The sequence below is a fragment of the Pseudorasbora parva genome, chromosome 20, assembly GCF_024679245.1.
Source record: "Pseudorasbora parva isolate DD20220531a chromosome 20, ASM2467924v1, whole genome shotgun sequence".
Classification (NCBI taxonomy): domain Eukaryota; kingdom Metazoa; phylum Chordata; class Actinopteri; order Cypriniformes; family Gobionidae; genus Pseudorasbora; species Pseudorasbora parva.
The window spans coordinates 21,855,507-21,873,429 of NC_090191.1; the positions used below are offsets into that span (position 1 = coordinate 21,855,507).

General features: G+C 33.5%; 1 protein-coding gene across 2 annotated transcripts in view; it reads right to left on the reverse strand.

Annotated features, from left to right (window-relative positions):
• Positions 1-17,923, reverse strand: part of sfmbt2 (Scm like with four mbt domains 2) — a 50,587-nt gene that overhangs the window by 27,982 nt on the left and 4,682 nt on the right. The window contains exons 2-4 of one of the 2 annotated variants that reach the window (XM_067427034.1): positions 11,401-11,495; positions 9,284-9,524; positions 3,300-3,320 (exon numbers count right to left, since the gene is read on the reverse strand). In XM_067427034.1, the coding sequence (XP_067283135.1) occupies positions 3,300-3,320; positions 9,284-9,524; positions 11,401-11,493 (355 nt within the window). In that variant the 5' untranslated portion in view covers positions 11,494-11,495. The remainder of the gene's footprint in view (positions 1-3,299; positions 3,321-9,283; positions 9,525-11,400; positions 11,496-17,923) is intronic. The other variant, XM_067427035.1, reaches the window with a different exon arrangement.

Genomic DNA, 17,923 nt, shown 5'->3' on the forward strand with positions numbered 1-17,923 from the left:
ACTGCTCTTACAAGAATATCAGTCTCCTCGGCTGTGAACCGCTCCTGGCGTGCGCCTGGTAAATACGCCATAATAATAGCAATCCATAATGGAACTTGCGCACCTGCTTTTAAAGGGAATGTTGGATGACGCTCTGATTGGTTTATTCAGGTTACGCCCAAACCACACCTATGAATAATGAAGCTACTTCAGACCAACCCATTTTAGATTCGCGCCAGGCGCAAGAGCCATTTATCCCGCCGGGAAAATAGCAACAGCGCCGAGACCCGCCCACAAAGTTACTTGCGCTTCACGCTTTGACACTTGCGTTTCAGATCGTTAAAATAGGGCCCATGAAGTTGAAGTATGAAAGTTACTAAACTAAAATTTTAAAATATTTTTAAGCGAAATATAAATATTGAAATAAAATGTAAAAAACAAAACAAAGAAAAATGCCAAAAGCAAAATTACTAAGAACTTAAACTAAAAAAAAACTTTTAATATAAAAATAAAAGCTAATTCAAATATTATTAAATATCATAAAATAGTATAATAATACAGAACACTTTTAGAAATGCACAAAATATCCAATAAAAATTATAAGATGGAGAAAAAAACGGATTTTGCGTTCTCTTGTAAATGTTCCTCGTTTCCCTGTGAAACTTTGCGTTCGCTCGCAAGGTGCTCAAAAATGTCACAACATTTGAGAGAGAACACAAAAAAATGTATTTATTATTTTCCCTCCCATATATTTTTCCTCTTTAGAGGCTCCATACATTATAATGCTACTTAAATTCAAGCATTTAACATGTTTATTTTAGCTTTTACATTTCTATATTATTATTAGTTGTAAATTCATTTTATTATTTAGCGTTTTATGTATAGGTTCTATTTACGATTCCCCTCCCTAGACAGCTACAGAACTGTTAAAATGACTGCGTAACCGACCAACATGATATATGAACATTTAACTCCAGCTGGCCACAGAAACAAAACAAAAAAACATGTTTAAAATGATATACATGCAAACGTTTGCGTGCATCTATTGAAGCATGCCAGGCTGAGTACCTTTACATATGACCTTCAGGGTTGCCTTAACTTTGTGCGTCTTAGCTACACAAATGCATGCAAATACACAAGCTCGCACTGACACTACCATGAGCTTCACACCTCTCTCTCACACACACTCGTACATACGTCATCTAATACACAGAGCTCAGCAAACAGGCTCAAGGAACAAGGAAGCAAAATAAACAGATAATAGCAGAGGAATGAAAAAGAAGAATTCTGGAGGAAGTCTGAGAAAGATGGGGCAGGAGATTTAGGAAAAGATCCAGAACAAAGACAGAGAGACAGATAATTCATGCATCTGATACATGGGCGTAGATTTGGGTACAGTTACAGCTAAAGTGTAAGGATTAGTTCACAGAAAAAAATGAACCTTCTGTCGCCATTTACTCACACTCATGTTATTACAAACCTATGACTTTCATCCATGGAACACAAAAAGAGAAATTTCGAAAAATGTACCGGTCGCTCTTTTTCATGTAATTACAATAAATGGGGACTGGAGCTTTTAAGCTAAAAAAAACGAATAAATACAAAAACACCATAAAATATTCAAAATATCATATGTTGCATATGATCAGTGTGCCATAGTTCAAGTTAAAGTGTGAAATTTAAGTAGTTTTAATCTTCCGCTCTGAGCAGTTCATGTCGGAGCCGATCCTTTCGAAAACAAATAATTCAGACAGGTTCAGTGAACTGGATCAAATGATTCAATAAAAAAATAAGAATGGTAGGATTAATTTGAAATCAAATAATTTGCACAGACAATAATTTTAGTGGATTACAACTTAAATGTTGTCTGTTCATCAAACAAAACTTAAAGGGTTAGTTCACCCAAAAATGAAAAATTCTCTCAATAATTACTTACCCTTATGTCGGTCAACACCCGTAAGGCTTCCGTTCATCTTCGGAACACAAATGAAGATATTTTTGTTGAAATCCGATGGCTCAGAAAGGCCTCCATTGACACCAATGTCATTTCCACTCTCAAGACCCATAAAAGGCACTAAAGACGTCGTTACAAAGCCCATGTCACTACAATGGCTCTACAATAATCTTATGAAGCGACAAGAATAGTTTTTGTGCGCGAAAAACAAACAAACAAAATAACGACTTATATAGTAATGGTCTGATTTCAAAACAAAGATTAAAACGGTTATGAATCGGCGTATCGATTCAGGATTCAGATCGCCAATGTCATGTGATTTTAGTAGTTTGTCAAGCGATCTGAATCATGAATCAATACGCTAAGTATTGAGAGAATTTTCATTTTTGGATGAACTAACTCTTTAAGTTTTGTTTGATGAACAGACAAAATTGAAGTAAGATGAACTGGCCCTTTAAGAGTGTCTGGAATATTCTATCACGATTACTGAATGATAGTCTAGTAATTCAGTTTGTCTGAAAGAAGCACCATTCTGACGTTATCGTGTTTTTAACAAACCAAGCAAGTGATCATTATGCATTTTTGTTCCATGGAAAAGAGCAGCTTTGACATTTTGATTCCACAAAAAACACAGAGTGGGTAGATGATGACAGAATTGTCAGTTAAATGTAAATGATCTGGGGGAAGTAAAGACAGGATTTGATTTCTACCCCATTGTTTTAGACAACACATTTTTGCACCAATTAAGCTTCTTAATTTTAAAGATAAAAAGTTAATAAATATATAATAATAATAATAATAATAATAATAATAATAATAATAATCTATATTAGCAATTTAAGAAAAAAACACTTAAGCAAACCATGGTCATGTCAAAGTGTCTGAATAATTTTGGTCCCAATTTTTTTTAAAGCAATTTTACTGGCAATCCACTGTATGCATAATTTTTGGGTATATTTCCTCACTTACATAAATTAACTATAGTGTCCTGCACCCACTAGTAAAACTTATATATATATATAACACTTGTCATTTTCGGTACCTTCAGTTGTCTTTTAAAATGAATCTATAAAATAGTATTAAAAAAAAGGTATTTTTACTCTGCACTGTATAAAATAAACAAAAGCTTTACAAGATATAATTTAATTTAAAATAATCACTAGAGTATAAGGACTTTCATAGGCCTACTTGTACAATATTAGTACTGTTTCTGAAAAGGTATAACAGGCGTTATCATAAGGTGAAAACATGTTGCTTCTGCTTTTTTGATTTGAAAATGTTAATACCAAAGCTATGCCCTTGGTCTGAGAGAAGGGTAGAGAGAGAGAGCGAGAGAGAGAGAGAGAGAGAAGTAGGCTCAGCTTACCTGCTCTGAGGTAAACGTTATCTGAGAAATAAACAGACAGGAACAAAGATGACCAACAAATACACACTGACCAAACATGCACACTCACACGCGTACAAACAAACCACTACTTTTTTTGGACGTTAATCAAACATGGTTAAACAAACAATATTCCTGGCTGCGCCTACACATTTTTTTTTTTTTAATTAAGCTTCTGTACACACAATAAAACCTAATTAATGGGGTTTACTAACATTTGCACGAGTCATTTCATTTAGTCATATTTCTTCTGGCACTCAATATAATTAACTTTTCTAATGTAAATGGTTCATAATGACAATTGTTTTCCATAAACAATTTGATGTAATGCTAAAGAACTCTATTCCTATCATCAGTTTCATTCCTGTCAAAACACATGATGTAAATTGCAGCAGTTGTTCACTAACTGAATGATTCAAATGTATAATGATGTCACACCCTCCTCTCTAAATCACTTTAAAGAGCTCCATCCAAAATTGCATACTGTATAGTAGGCGCAACATTTGATTTAAAACTTACTTTGCGACCATTAAAAAGTACTTTTTGTATAGTATGAATGTGTGTGATATGAATGAAATTCAGATGGACTACATTCGCCATGTTGTCATTGTCATGTGACCCATAGCGTCATTTGTAAATCCATGTCTGTTAGCTTTTAGGCTAACATCTGTATGCTAGAAGCAATGTCCAATAAAATAATCTAAATTTTCTTTTAACCCTAAATTATGAATATGTAATAAATACCTTCTGCCCCCGACAGCAAACAGCAAATCATGGTTTATCCCAACCATCAATTGATTTGCAAAAGAACTGTCTTTCCGTGGTTTATCGTTTATGTGATGTAAACTAAATCCTATTGGCTGTTATAAAAAGGGGTGTTGTGGGTTCCCCAGCCCCAACTTCCTGTTTCAACATGGCAACACAGTAAAGTAAACTGCACCCATCAAACCATTTCATTGGTTCTTTAGGAAAACCAGAATTCTTGAACATTACAGTTCCATTTTCAATAATATTTCATCCACAAAGATTCTGTTTATTTGAAATGGAATGTGGATTCAAGCTTCTGGTGAATGTTTATGGTGTTTGTCAGTCAAACTTCATATCTCAGAAATGCAAACAGATTTTATCTATTTCTTCTGAAAACACTCACACAAACACAAACGCGCACACATGCACAGACACACAAACACAATCACACACAGTAAACCTAGTTGAGTTAAATGAGTTTAAATAAACATTTAAGTGCTTATGTTCACTTTTTTTGTACAATAAGTTATGATTTTAAGAAATGTTTCAGTCATTTTGTGTGATTTAAGCTATTTAGAGAGCACTATCTAATACCACAAAAAAGGTTTCAATCAAAAAAGCAAGCATGTATGAGTGCATTATATTATACATTTTAGTGGATAAAAAAAAAAACTGAGATAAAAAATGAAAGCATTTTCAGTGGTAACTGACACCATTCCACAAATGCTTTCCTTACTGTTGATTTTTTCATTATGCATACTGTTTCCATAGAGATTTTAACATGGAATACTCTTTTAATATGCATGATTGAAGTATATGTATAAAACAGATACATTTTAAATAAAAAATAAAATCTAACCCCCTAATCGAGTGGCAATGGCGTAATGTCCTCATTGTTGAAGATCCTAGCAGAAAACGTACAGTCAGCTGGTCATTATCTCAAAATTAACCCCTTCAAGATGATTTTGCAATAATCATAGAATGCAACACATATTTGAGAGCAAGTATATAAAATATATGTGTTTGGGAGAGAAAATAATGCTACTGACACACATTACAAACTTTAAAGCATTTACATTATTGTTCCAAACCTGAATGCATGTACAGGTAACCTAACAGTTTTGGTGACCATTAACTTCCATAATTTGGGGAAAAAACTGATTTCTTATTTTATGTCCCATTCAAGAAATAAAGTCATTCAGGTTTGGAACAACATGAAGGTGAATAAATCCTGACAGCATTTTAATTTTTGTGTAAACTATCCCTTTAAAGGCCAGAGGTATAGTAGCATATTCATTGACTGACCACTATTGCAATATTTAGAATGATTAAAATTCAGTGGTTGCTCCCAAGCCAACTAAAATCAGACATGCTGAAACATAGTGTTCTTTAACGTAATATTCTGCCAAAATTGGGATCAGCATTGCCTGTTATTGTTGTTAGACCTGTTTGACAGATTATCTTCATGGTTCAAAACATTTTGTGTCAAAATAACCTTTTCTAATATGAGCAAAACAGGTATGGTCAGATTCTTCAAGAATAAGTTGAATCAAGTCTCAATAAGATGAAAGTTATGATATTTTTTTCATCCCGACACTACTTTTTTCCCCCCAGATAAATACTGTAAAAATGCTACAGGAAAAACATGTTAACTGTAAGTTACCCTACCGTGAAAAACTGTAAATGGTTTAACATCACATTGTATGTATTTTACTGAACATTTTACTGTAAATTTGTTTTTGCAAGTAAAAACTATGAATTACCATTTAATGTACAGCAAAAAAAAAATAGTAAAAGGACATTCCCAGAAATCACATATATGGCTTTTTCTTTTACAAATAACTTTGTGCAAATAACGTGCCTTGTTGGCAAGTGCTATTCACACTAGCTCTGCCTAACAATGCCTGGTTTAAGATTAAAAACTGCACATATTTTAACATCTTCAGTGGTGCAGTCAGTAGAGCATCAGGCTTAAGATCTTGGGTTTGATGCGATCGACCCGGGTTCAAATCCACCTTTTGCATTTCTCTTGCATCTCTTTTTTCATTACACATCGGAAAGGCATTTACTTTCAATAAAAAATAAGAAAATGATCTAAATGTGGATCTAAAGTGCCTAAAGAAATGTTTAATAATAATAAAAGCATTGATTGGATAGGGTTAGGGGTAGGTGTGGGAGGGCTTTTATTGTCCTATTAAGGCGGCAGCCATTTAATAATTTTAATCAATATAATAATTTGCACTGCGATTAACGCAACCTGGATGTACAACAATACTGAGGTGCAAATAGTATGTATCTGTCAAAATAAAGTATATATTGCATCTAATTAAGCTACTATTTACATATATTGCAAAGAACTGCTACTTTTACATGGTGTAAATAGAATCTATCACTATTTTCACTTAGTATGTTATTTACTTAGTAAGAATTTTCATTTCTATTTCATGTTGACAAATTAGCTAGTTTTACAATTTAAACAATCCCTATTCTCTTGAGCATGTAGTGGTTCGAGAAGATTGTGTCAAACATGGGTTAATCCACCAAATGATGACGATATAATAAAATACAGTACATCTAAGAGCATTGTTTATATTTAACACCACATGCTCCAGGGTTCACATGCCAAATCTGTTGTAGAATCTGCAGGAGGCAAACGGCAAAATTCGGCTATACCACAGTTCCTCAATGAAGGCCTGTAACCCTGAAATAATAGTCATGACTGTGGCCTAAGGCCATAGATCAGTTATACATACATGTGTTAAGGTTCTCCTACCTTTGAACAATCAATTACATTTTTTCCACTGGTTTGTGATTACTGGATAAGGATGTTTGAAAATCATTTTCTAGAAAGAGCTGAGAGCACCTAGCGAAAAAATATGGAAATTTCTATTACTTTTACTTTTCCATTACTCTGGTTTTCTACTTTTTTCAATCAATTCATTTCTATGGCTTCTCCAGAAATGTAAATCACAATTTTAAAATCCGGTTCAGGTCTCCATTCAATTAGCAATTATTTGTATTATTTAGTTATTCAACATAATCCATAAATATTGTTAATTTTTTAAAAGTATTACGACTAATAATTGTAGTACAAAACCAAACATATTATTCTTTATAGCAATTATTTTATATTATTATATATTTATAATTCATTATTTTAAAAAATTAAATCATTTTGATAACAATTTTTATTTTTATAATTAATATCTCCCCATGATATTTATTTTGGATACACTTTACAATAAGGTTTCATTAGTTAACATTAGTGAACTACTTAAGTTAAAGGGGGGGTGAAATGCTGTTTCATGCATACTGAGCTTTTTACACTGTTAAAGACTTGGATTCCCATCCTAAACATAGACAAAGTTTCAAAAACTAATGTTGGACGTTTGATGGAGTATTTCTGTGTCAAAAATACTCCTTCCGGTTTCTCACAAGTTTCGGCGAGTTTTTTTCGAGTATGGCTCGACTTGACTCTTAATAAGAGCGGAAGGTCCATGAATGGGCCGTACGGGCTCTTCTCCCGGTAGGGTGCGTTCAAATCGGTTCAAAAGCCTCCAGGCGCTCGTTTTTTCCCGGAAAGACTCGGTACAGCCCATATTTCTTTTATAAATATGATAAAACTAAAGACTTTTCGGAGATATGAAGGATGCAATACTACTCTATAGGTACTCAAGATTGACATGAGATTGACTGAAACTGAGTGTTTCACCCCCCCCCCCCCCCCCACACACACACACACACACACTTCTACCGCATTTATTACTCTTTTAATTTTAACATTTACTAATACATTATTAAAATCAAAATTTGTTAACGTAAGTAAATACACTGTGAACTAACACATACAATGAACGCCTGTATTTTTATTAACTAACATCAACAAAGATGAACAAATACAGTAACAAATGTTTTGTTCATTGTTAGTTCATGTTCGTTAATACATTAAATAAAGTTAACTAACAAAACCTTATTGTAAAGTGTTAGCTTTATTTCAATAAACCCATACCTTTCCACTTTCACAAGGCGCACAGCATATGAACTCCACACACAGACATTTCCAAGAATTTCCCTTCTAATTCTAATTTCGGTTTTATTATATTCCAGTGAATCTGCTTTTTAGGATAGTGGACATCTTCAACAAATGAGTAACTTGTCCATGTGTTCTTAACTAACCATTTACCTGACCACTTATTCTTAAGTTTCCATTTCAATAGAACATTTTACCCTGTTCTAACTGTATTTGGGCTTCTATCCTGCCATGGACTGTCTATACACACAGAGAAAAAAGTTGTCAAAATGTACAACAGCTTGTCACTAGGGCATACCCTAAGAAGGACATATTTGTACCTTGTTTACCACAAAAAGGTTCTTAAGGTACGTATTTGTACCTATAATATGCACCTTTTAGGAGTAAAAAAAGGCACAACGATACTGCAGTGACAAGCTGTTGTATCCCTAAAGGTACAATTATGATAACTTGTTTCTCTGTGTCTAGCAAGGGTGTCCAATCCTGTTCCAGGAGATCCTACAAAGTTCAGTTCCAACCCTGATCAAACACAACTGAAGCATCTAATTAAGATCTTCAGGAACTCTTGATAATTACAGACTGGTGTTTTTGATCAGGGTTGGATCTGAACTCTGGATGTACGTAGGAACATCCAGGAACAGGATGGGTATCTCTGGTCTATAGCAAAAAATTATTCATAGCAAGTGATTTGCATGTAAAAGCGCACATAATGGTGCGCATAAATAAGTGCTGGTCAAATCCTTGCTCTGTTTGGGCAAACATTGATCGGGGTTAAAGTTCGTGAAGAAACGATACAGTCCACTAGATAACATTGATAACCTGAATCCAGTTCCAAAGAATCAATCCAACCGTTGGGAGAAGATAATCCATTTAAACCTAAAGAGTTTCCAGCTGTTACAGAAGCTACAGTACTTGAAATCCCATGGTGCTCACAATTGAAGACAATGCGTGTATTTTCATACAACTTTGCATTATTTGTTTGGTCAATATAAGTATTTAAACCTTTATAGCCATTGATTATCAGAATAAACAATGTGGGCTGCTCTACATAGTCAGAATAAATGCATGTGTGTGTGTTTAGATGTCATTTGTTTAGACAGGAAGGAGTGTTTTAAAATGAACATAATCTGTGTTTAAATAGGCAGGCTTCTCTGAAGTTGGTCTTAGTTTGAGTGCATTTGGGCCTTACCTTCAGGTGGCTGAAGCGTTTTGTTGTTCTGAGCGCACCAGCCGACAGGATGAAGTTCGGCTGTCATGACGTCACACCAGAAATCAGCCTTGCGGTCGTCTCCATAGCCGCAGTAGCGTAACAATAGCAACTGACCACATGTGGTTGTGATGGTGGCCACCCAATATGTATCCCGACTGCCTTTATTAGCTACTTCAAGCTTCATTCCTGGCTGAAAACTGCTCTGAAGACTGAGCTCCACCTGTAAGGTCCAATCAGACGAGTATGAAGAATAAGTATTCCTCCATGAAACACGTATGGTTTTATTGACAGCTTCAAAAAGTAAAAACAAATCGTATAACCATTGTAATGGGTGTGATTCTCCACTGGTTTTGCTTCAGGACTCAAATTTGACATTAAGTAGCAACCCAACACGGTAGCAAACCTAACCTGTATTTCATGTTGTCTGGGTTTGCTCATGCGTTTTAAAGTGAGAAATGTTACACGTCTGCTCATGTATGAACAATGCACCTTTCTTAATATTAAGCCTCAAATGTTTTTAATATCACCATTATAAGGATATAATCACTGTATAATATCAGCCTTTAAATGCAATATATTTAAAGTGCACCTAAAGTATACATGCAGTAGTTCCATTTTAGCACAATCAAATATACTTTTGTATATCTTTAGTTGGACCTCAGTACTACTTCGGGTAACTAAAGTGCATTAAGTGTACAATTAATTGTAAGTATATCAATTTAGTATACCAAAAGTACTATTGTAACGTCTGACAAAAACTCTGCTGCTTACCAAGGTTGCATTTTTTTTTTTTTTAAGTAATATTGTGAAATATTATTAAAATGTAAAATAACTGTTTTCTATTTGAATATATTTGTAAAATGTAATTTATTTGTGATGCAAAGCTGAATTTTCAGCATCATTACTGCAGTGTTCAGTGTCACATGATCCTTCAGAAATCATCCTGATAGATTTGCTCCTCAAGAAACATTTATGATTATTATCAATGTTAAAAACTGTATACATTTTTTTGGAATTCTTTGATGAAAATAAAAAAAACGTATTTTTTATATTTCTTCATCTAAAAACATTAAAAATCTTACAGATCAAAACCTTTTTGTATTTGCAGTATACTTAGCATAAAATAAATGCATTTCAAATAAATCTTTGTGGTACATTTATTTTTCACTATATATACAGTACGGGCCAAAAGTTTGGACACATTACTATTTGTAATGTTTTGAAGTTTCTTCTGCTCCTCAAGCCTGTATTTATTTAATCAAAAATACAGAAAAAAATATAATATTGTGATATATTATTACAATTTAAAATAAATTGGTTTTCAATTTATTATATTTTAAATGATCATTTATTTCTGTGATGCAAAGCTGAATTTTCAGTATCATTCCTCCAGTCTTCAGTGTCATAGTGTCATATGATCCTTCAGAAATCATTCTAATATGATGATTCATTTTCAAAGCTGGAAACAGTTCTGCTGCTTAATATTTTTTCATAACCTGTGATACTTTTTTATAATACTATGATGAATAAAAAGTTAAAAAAAGAAGAAAAAAAGAAGCAAATGTTTTAAAAATAGAAATATTTTGTAATACATTTACATAAATAAATTATATATATATATATATATATATATATATATATATATATATATATATATATATATATATATATATATATATATATATATATATATATATATATATATATATATATATATATATATATACTTGACAGTGTTAGTTGGGAAGGAGCATGAATAATCATTTTCACACATGAACTGGCACCTCTGAGTCCAGACCTTAAATTCATTGAAAGTCTTTAGGATGTGCTGGAGTAGACTTTACAGAGTGCTGGATTTTCAATACAAGATCTTGACCAAAAATGGATGGAAATAACATCACAACATTTATTTCCATCAAAAAGTTTCCAAACATATAACATGCTTGAAACCTAATAATCACTGCAATAATAATCCAAGACTCATTTGCCTATTTAAATTCAAACCGTGTCTTTTTGTTGGACGGGCAGTGTGTCATCATTTATAATTTTGTTCAAAAAATGTTGTTCAATGAATAAATATATTGAGACATTCTCACATGTCTGAATGAAGTGTGAGGGGCGGCAATAGCTCCAGTCTCTTCGAGGTACTCCTCCCAGTTAAAATCCACCTCTTCCTCAGCACAATCCATACCTAGTAGGAGACAGAGTAAGAGAGTTTGTATATGTTAAAGTTTGTTGTTGATACAGTTGGTATAGGTGTGGTATTATGGCTGAAAACAGGACAAAACATATTATATATATAAGTACACGAATTACATGAATGCAAACATTTCTAATTAGCTCGATTTCATCTGTATTGTGTTCCAAAAAGTGTCCAAAGCATTTTTTAACTCATAACAAGTAAACTGTAAGCCTTTTTTAATTGTCAGTTTTCTTTTCTAATACACTTGCAGTCCATTTAATTCCTCATTAAATCAGACTCTGTCCAACATTTGAATATGTTCCACTCAGAAATGTGACATTAAGTTAAAAAAAAGAGGTTTATTGTTTGTTAAATCGCATCTGCGTGCTTGCAAATACAGTGGGGCAAAAAAAGTATTTAATCAGCCACCAGTTGTGCAAGTTCTCCCACTTAAAAATATGAGAGGCCTGTAATTTTCATCATAGGTACACTTCAACTATGAGAGACAGAATGAGAAAAAAAATCCAGATAATCACATTTTAGTTTTTTTTTTTTTTTAAATAATTTATTTGAAAATTATGTTGTAAAATAAGTATTTGGTCACCTACAAAGAAAGCAAGATGTCTGGCTCTCACAGAGCTGTAACTTCTTTAAGAGACTCCTCTGTCCTCCACTCATTGACTGTATTAATGGCACCTGTTCAAACTTGTTATCAGTATAAAAGACACCTGTCCACAACCTCAAACAGTCAGACTACAAACTCCATTATGGAGTCCAACACCAAAGAGCTGTCAAAGGACGCCAGAAACACAATTGTAGACCTGCACCAGAGTTGGGACCAAAAATAGCAAAGGCTCCCATCAGTAACACACTATGGGACTCAAATCCTGCAGTGCCAGACATGTCCACCTGCTTAAGCCAGTACATGTCCGGGCCCGTCTGAAGTTTGCTAGAGAGCATTTGGATGATCCAGAATAGGATTAGGAGAATGTCATATGAACTTTTTTGGGGGTGGGGCATGGGGGTGGAAACATCATACTTTGGGGCTGTTTTTCTGTAAAGGGACCAGGATGACTGATCCATGTAAAGGAAAGAATGAAAGGGGCCATGTATCATGAGATTTTTGACCTTCATCCATCAGCAAGGGCATAGAAGATGAAATGTGGCTGAGTCTTTCAGCATGACAATGATCCCATCATACCGTTTTTTTATAAACACCAAGGTCATGTGGTGATTTAATTACCGTCCGAATCCACATCTCTGCGTTGTCAAGAAAAGATTGTTTCAAAATTAACTGTTTATATAATTTTTGACTACAGCACCATATTATTGCATTTCCCTGTAATTTAGTTGCATTTTAAAGATCTAGGCATCTAGCCTAGACTTTTATTACTGAAATGCTGAAAAGTTTTTACACAAATAAGCTTTCATCACCGCTCAAAAGAGAAAGAAAGAAAAAACTTGTAAACATTTGAAATGAGGCATTATTATGGCAGTAATTCATGTTATATAGGTTAAATTTGCAGTATTCAGCTCATTTCCACATTTTTTTAATTACATATTTTTTTTAAACAGGAGATTTAAATTAATAATTTCCTATTATTAAATTAAATAATATTTTATTCTAAGCATATGACATTTTTACAGCAGACAAACAATCATTTGACTGACCACGTGAGTAGTGTTCCCAGGTGCGCATGATCACAAAACTCACTCCTTCGCCGGGAATAAATCACCATCCCAATGAACGAGTTTCATCAATGAGGTGGCATGCAAATGTATTTTTACAGACGTCCACATGAGAAACAATTACCGTCCGAATAGGGCTATAGTTGAAGTGGGTACCTATGATGAAAATTACAGGCCCCTTTCATCTTTTTTAAGTGGGAGAACTTGCACAATTGATGGCTGACTAAATACTTTTTTGCCCCACTGTAGTTTGTTTCTGGTCACTATCGCTAATCTTGCAAGATTGTAGGATGATGTAAACACAATGATGCATTTTGATGAGCATTCCCATCACTGACACATATCTCTCTTCTCAATTAGCTTGACCAAAGAGCAAAACTCAAAATATAATTACAATAATAAATACAGCAATGAGTTAGGGTTTTACATTAAGGCTATTCATGTCATGAGTCATCAGTTTCACATGAAAAAAGTTTCACTTAGGAGTTTCAATTAAATTTCCATATTGCAATACTCTTCTAAGCATTCTGACAAACAATTTTCATCTGGCTGAAAAGTGGGGGGGGGGGGGGGAATCCGATAGATTTAACCTGTTAAGTGTCACTGGCCCACCGGTGGGCCCATTTTCCACTGCATGTTTAAAACAATTATATCCTATATTTATTCTGATCTAATGTTGACACTATATATCATTCGAAAGCTTACGAACTCAAAATTCATCCTGTGAAACCCTTTTGAAATCGGACCTTGCGTTACCATGGAAACGGTGCTCTAAATTATTCTAGCGGGCTCCTCCCCAAGAGGCGTCGTCATATTTATATTTATTTAACTACTTCATAATGAAAACCTTTTCTAATCTTGACAAAACACATATCGTCAGAAAGGTCTGAGTCTCAAGGTTCTATATCTACAAACTGTTTTGTGATATTTGGAAAATATATATATAATTTTGACACAGGAAATTGCATTAAAAAAAATCTAAGGAATTCTATGACAGCCGGTGGCTATTTTTGGTACAGTGCCTAAACAAAATCTCATGGGAACTTCAATTTTTGTGATATCAACTTCAAATTTGGAACAAAAATGTATTAGACATATGGCTTTAATTTGAGTCATTTTAGAGTACAAATTATTTTGTAACATATATATTTTATATTAAATAGTAAATATCTATTACAGTATATTTGATTTACAGTAAATTTAAACTTCCATAACTTTTTTATACTTTAATTTTTGAGGTGATTTCACTTGAGCAATACTCTGCTGACTGTCTTCTTTACAATGATACCAACATTATAAACAGTTAACAGATGACAAACTTATGACAGTTAACAGGTAAATTAAATAACTTTTTTTTTCCCTCAGATATAGCTTATATATTCAGATGGCAAACTAATCCCTTTGTAAGGATCATTATCTATTTTTATATACTGATCAAAAAAAGGACTTTTCATTGCTCAACATCTAGAACATTCAATTCATAATATTTCTTTGTGCTAATGAAGACTAGCCACAAAGATTAGAGAGCAGTGAAGCATATCTAGCAAGATAAATGATTATACAGCATAGTTAAACATAAATAAATTATACAAATATTACACAAAATAAGACATCAATACTAGATCTTTTCAAAAATTAAATAATGTTTCTATTCTGACAACAATTTTTACAAATGCTGGATTGTTAACTAGGTTACAACAAATAATTTTTATTTTATTTTTTATTTTAAAAAAAATTAAAAAAAAAAAAAAAATATATATATATATATATATATATATATATATATATATATATATATATATATATATATATATATATATATATATATATATATATATATATATATATATATATTTGTTGTTGTTGAAAAAAGGCAGAGTAGACAAAAGTAGACTATTTTGCAATCTTGCAGTCATCTAAGAAGGTCTGTGGTTTGGCTCTGCTGCACTGATGGTGTCATTATAGTCTCTATATGTGAAAAGCAGATGATTGCATCCTTCAAACACTGATGTCTTCAAAAATAGCCTGTTTTGGGTGCTTCTTTCGGCTCTAAAACTGAAACAGGATTCTAGTAAAGCTACTTTGACACTTTACACATTATTATTTCTTTTAATTCAGACTCTCTTAAAGGTCCCATGGCATGGAATTTTGTTATTATTTTATAATGATTACTGAGGTGTACTTATATGGTTAGTATTGTTTTTACATCAAAAAATGTCATAATTTAGATATAAAAGGCATTTGTTCTATACTGATATTATCCCTCTGCCTTGAATGCTCTGTTTCAAGTTTGCAGTGTGACTTCAGTGAAAACACACACTGCTGTGATTGGCTGACATCTTCGCATTTGAAATGAGATTACCTGTGGAGGGGCCTGGGGGAAGATTGCTAAGATTTATTGTTGAGAGGGCAAGTTTATTTTGTTTGTATCTGAGAACTCTGAATAAACACGAGTGAACTTTACAACGTTATTTCTCTCACAAAATGCTTTCACCGCAACTAACAGCAAACACGACATCGACATGAATACAGTAAGAGCTTCTGTTGTGCAACTTAACAGCGTCATTCAAATGGCAGTGTGCACTGCAGATATACGTGTGATTGACAGATCCGGCATTATAAAGTGTTCTTTGATCACTCTCTGTAGTTCAATCATTTAAATAACAGATTTGTTTCATGCTACTAACAGAAACAACGTGAATTTGATCGTTTTAGTCACTGGCTTGATTCACTGATGCATCAAGACGGCCAGCGGTGGCACTGACAGTATACGATTTAGAAAGAGAGTCTGTGTGAACTTGAATGAGAAGCCACACATCAGAGATCTCTGATCACAGATCAGGCATTAATGAACACTGCACTGTTTGTGGCGGTGCTGTTGAATCCATATGATAAAGCCTGTGCTGATATCACGGCTGATGTTATGACGTCATAAAGGCAGAATTCAAGATCAGCTCAACTGGGCTCTCATTTTCTCGAAGGCAGAGAAACACAGCCAGAACTCAGTTTACACCCATCAAAATTTCTAGTCACTTGGGACAATATTCAGGCTAGGGGAATTCATATTAATGTTGAAAAACCTCCTAAAAGGAACATTTCATGCCATGGGACCTTTAACAAAATAATGCTCATTTTAGTTTTGCTTCTGCTAGTATAGGCTAATTCTAGTGAATTAAATTCCCGATACACCATTCTTTGAAATAAAGCTTCCAGTTGGGACTAAAAGGGGGTTTTATGATGTCAAAGTACAGTTATTTAGAAAACCATCTATACTGCTGCTTATAGGGTTAGTTCACCCAGAAATAAAAATTCTGTGATTAATTACTCATCTTCGTGTTGTTCCAAACCTGTAAAATTAACTGTTCTTTCATCATTGGAACACAAATTCAGATATTTTTGATGAAATCCGAGAGCTTTCTGACCCCGCCTATAGACAGCAAAAATACAAAGCTTTAATGTTATGAAGCGACGATAACACTTTTTGTGCACAAAAAACAAACAAAAACAACGACTTTATTCAACAATTTCTTCTCTTCTGTGTCAGACTCTTATGCTGTTGACGTCGTAAATACAGCGCTTCCGGGTTCTATGTCAGAACGTCAACTCTTGCATCAGCACAACCCACATGCGTCGCAGTGCTCAGCGTGAACAGCGTCAGCCAATAATGAGCCTGACACGGAAGAGAATAAATTGTTGAATAAAGTCATTATTTTTGTTAGTTTTTTTTTTTTTGCACGGGCCTTGAAACTGGTAATAACGTTGCAATCTATATAGGGTCAGAGCACTAGAATTTCATCAAATTTATCTGAATTTGTTTTCTGAAGATGAACAAAGGTCTTACAGGTTTTTGATTAATGACATAATTTTCATTTTAGGGTGAGTTATCCTTTTTACTCTTTCCCCATCCCCATCATTGACAGAATTTTACGGCTTTCCGTTTTTTTTTTTTTTTTTTACTATTATATGGTATGGGGTGCTATGACGCATCTTCTGAGAATAGAGAATCTCCAAATCAAAACTCATGAAAAAAAGAAGCAGAAACAAGCAATAAATGCATGTAGTGCTTATGTTGTGGTTTTGAAAGATCCTTTTAACTCTTTCCCCATCCCCATCATTGACAGAATTTTACGACTTTCCGTTTTTTTTTTGTTTTTTTTTTACTATTATATGGTATGGGGTGCTATGACGCATCTTCTGAGAATAGAGAATCTCCAAATCAAAACTCATGAAAAAAAGAAGCAGAAACAAGCAATAAATGCATGTTGTGCTTATGCACGTTGTGGTTTTGAAAGAAAAACTTCATTTTCTTAGCCTTTTGTTCAAAATGTTGTTGTTTTTACTTACCCATAATCAAGTGTTGATAAAAAAGTATGCATGAAGCAACTAGCATAAAACAATTTTTTTTAAAAATGTCTTTCTTCGGTTTCTTTCTTTTGATATTGCGTGTGAAAATGATCAAAAATGCTGGTGATGACTGGCAACTTTTTTTTTTTTTAAAGCTGACTGGGAAAGAGTTAAATAACCTATAATAAAGAACCCACCTTTGATTCATTAAAAGAAAAAGTGAACCTAAGGTGCTCCAAAGAACCATTAAGGAACCTTTATTTTTAGAAGTGAAGAGCAATGAATAATGCATACATTGTAAGACTAATGTATTTCTCTTCTATTGAAGTCCTGGTTTCAGATGGAACTTAGAACAAGAAGTGCACTTTAACACTGAAACCACTTCCTTGCAAATGACTCACTCA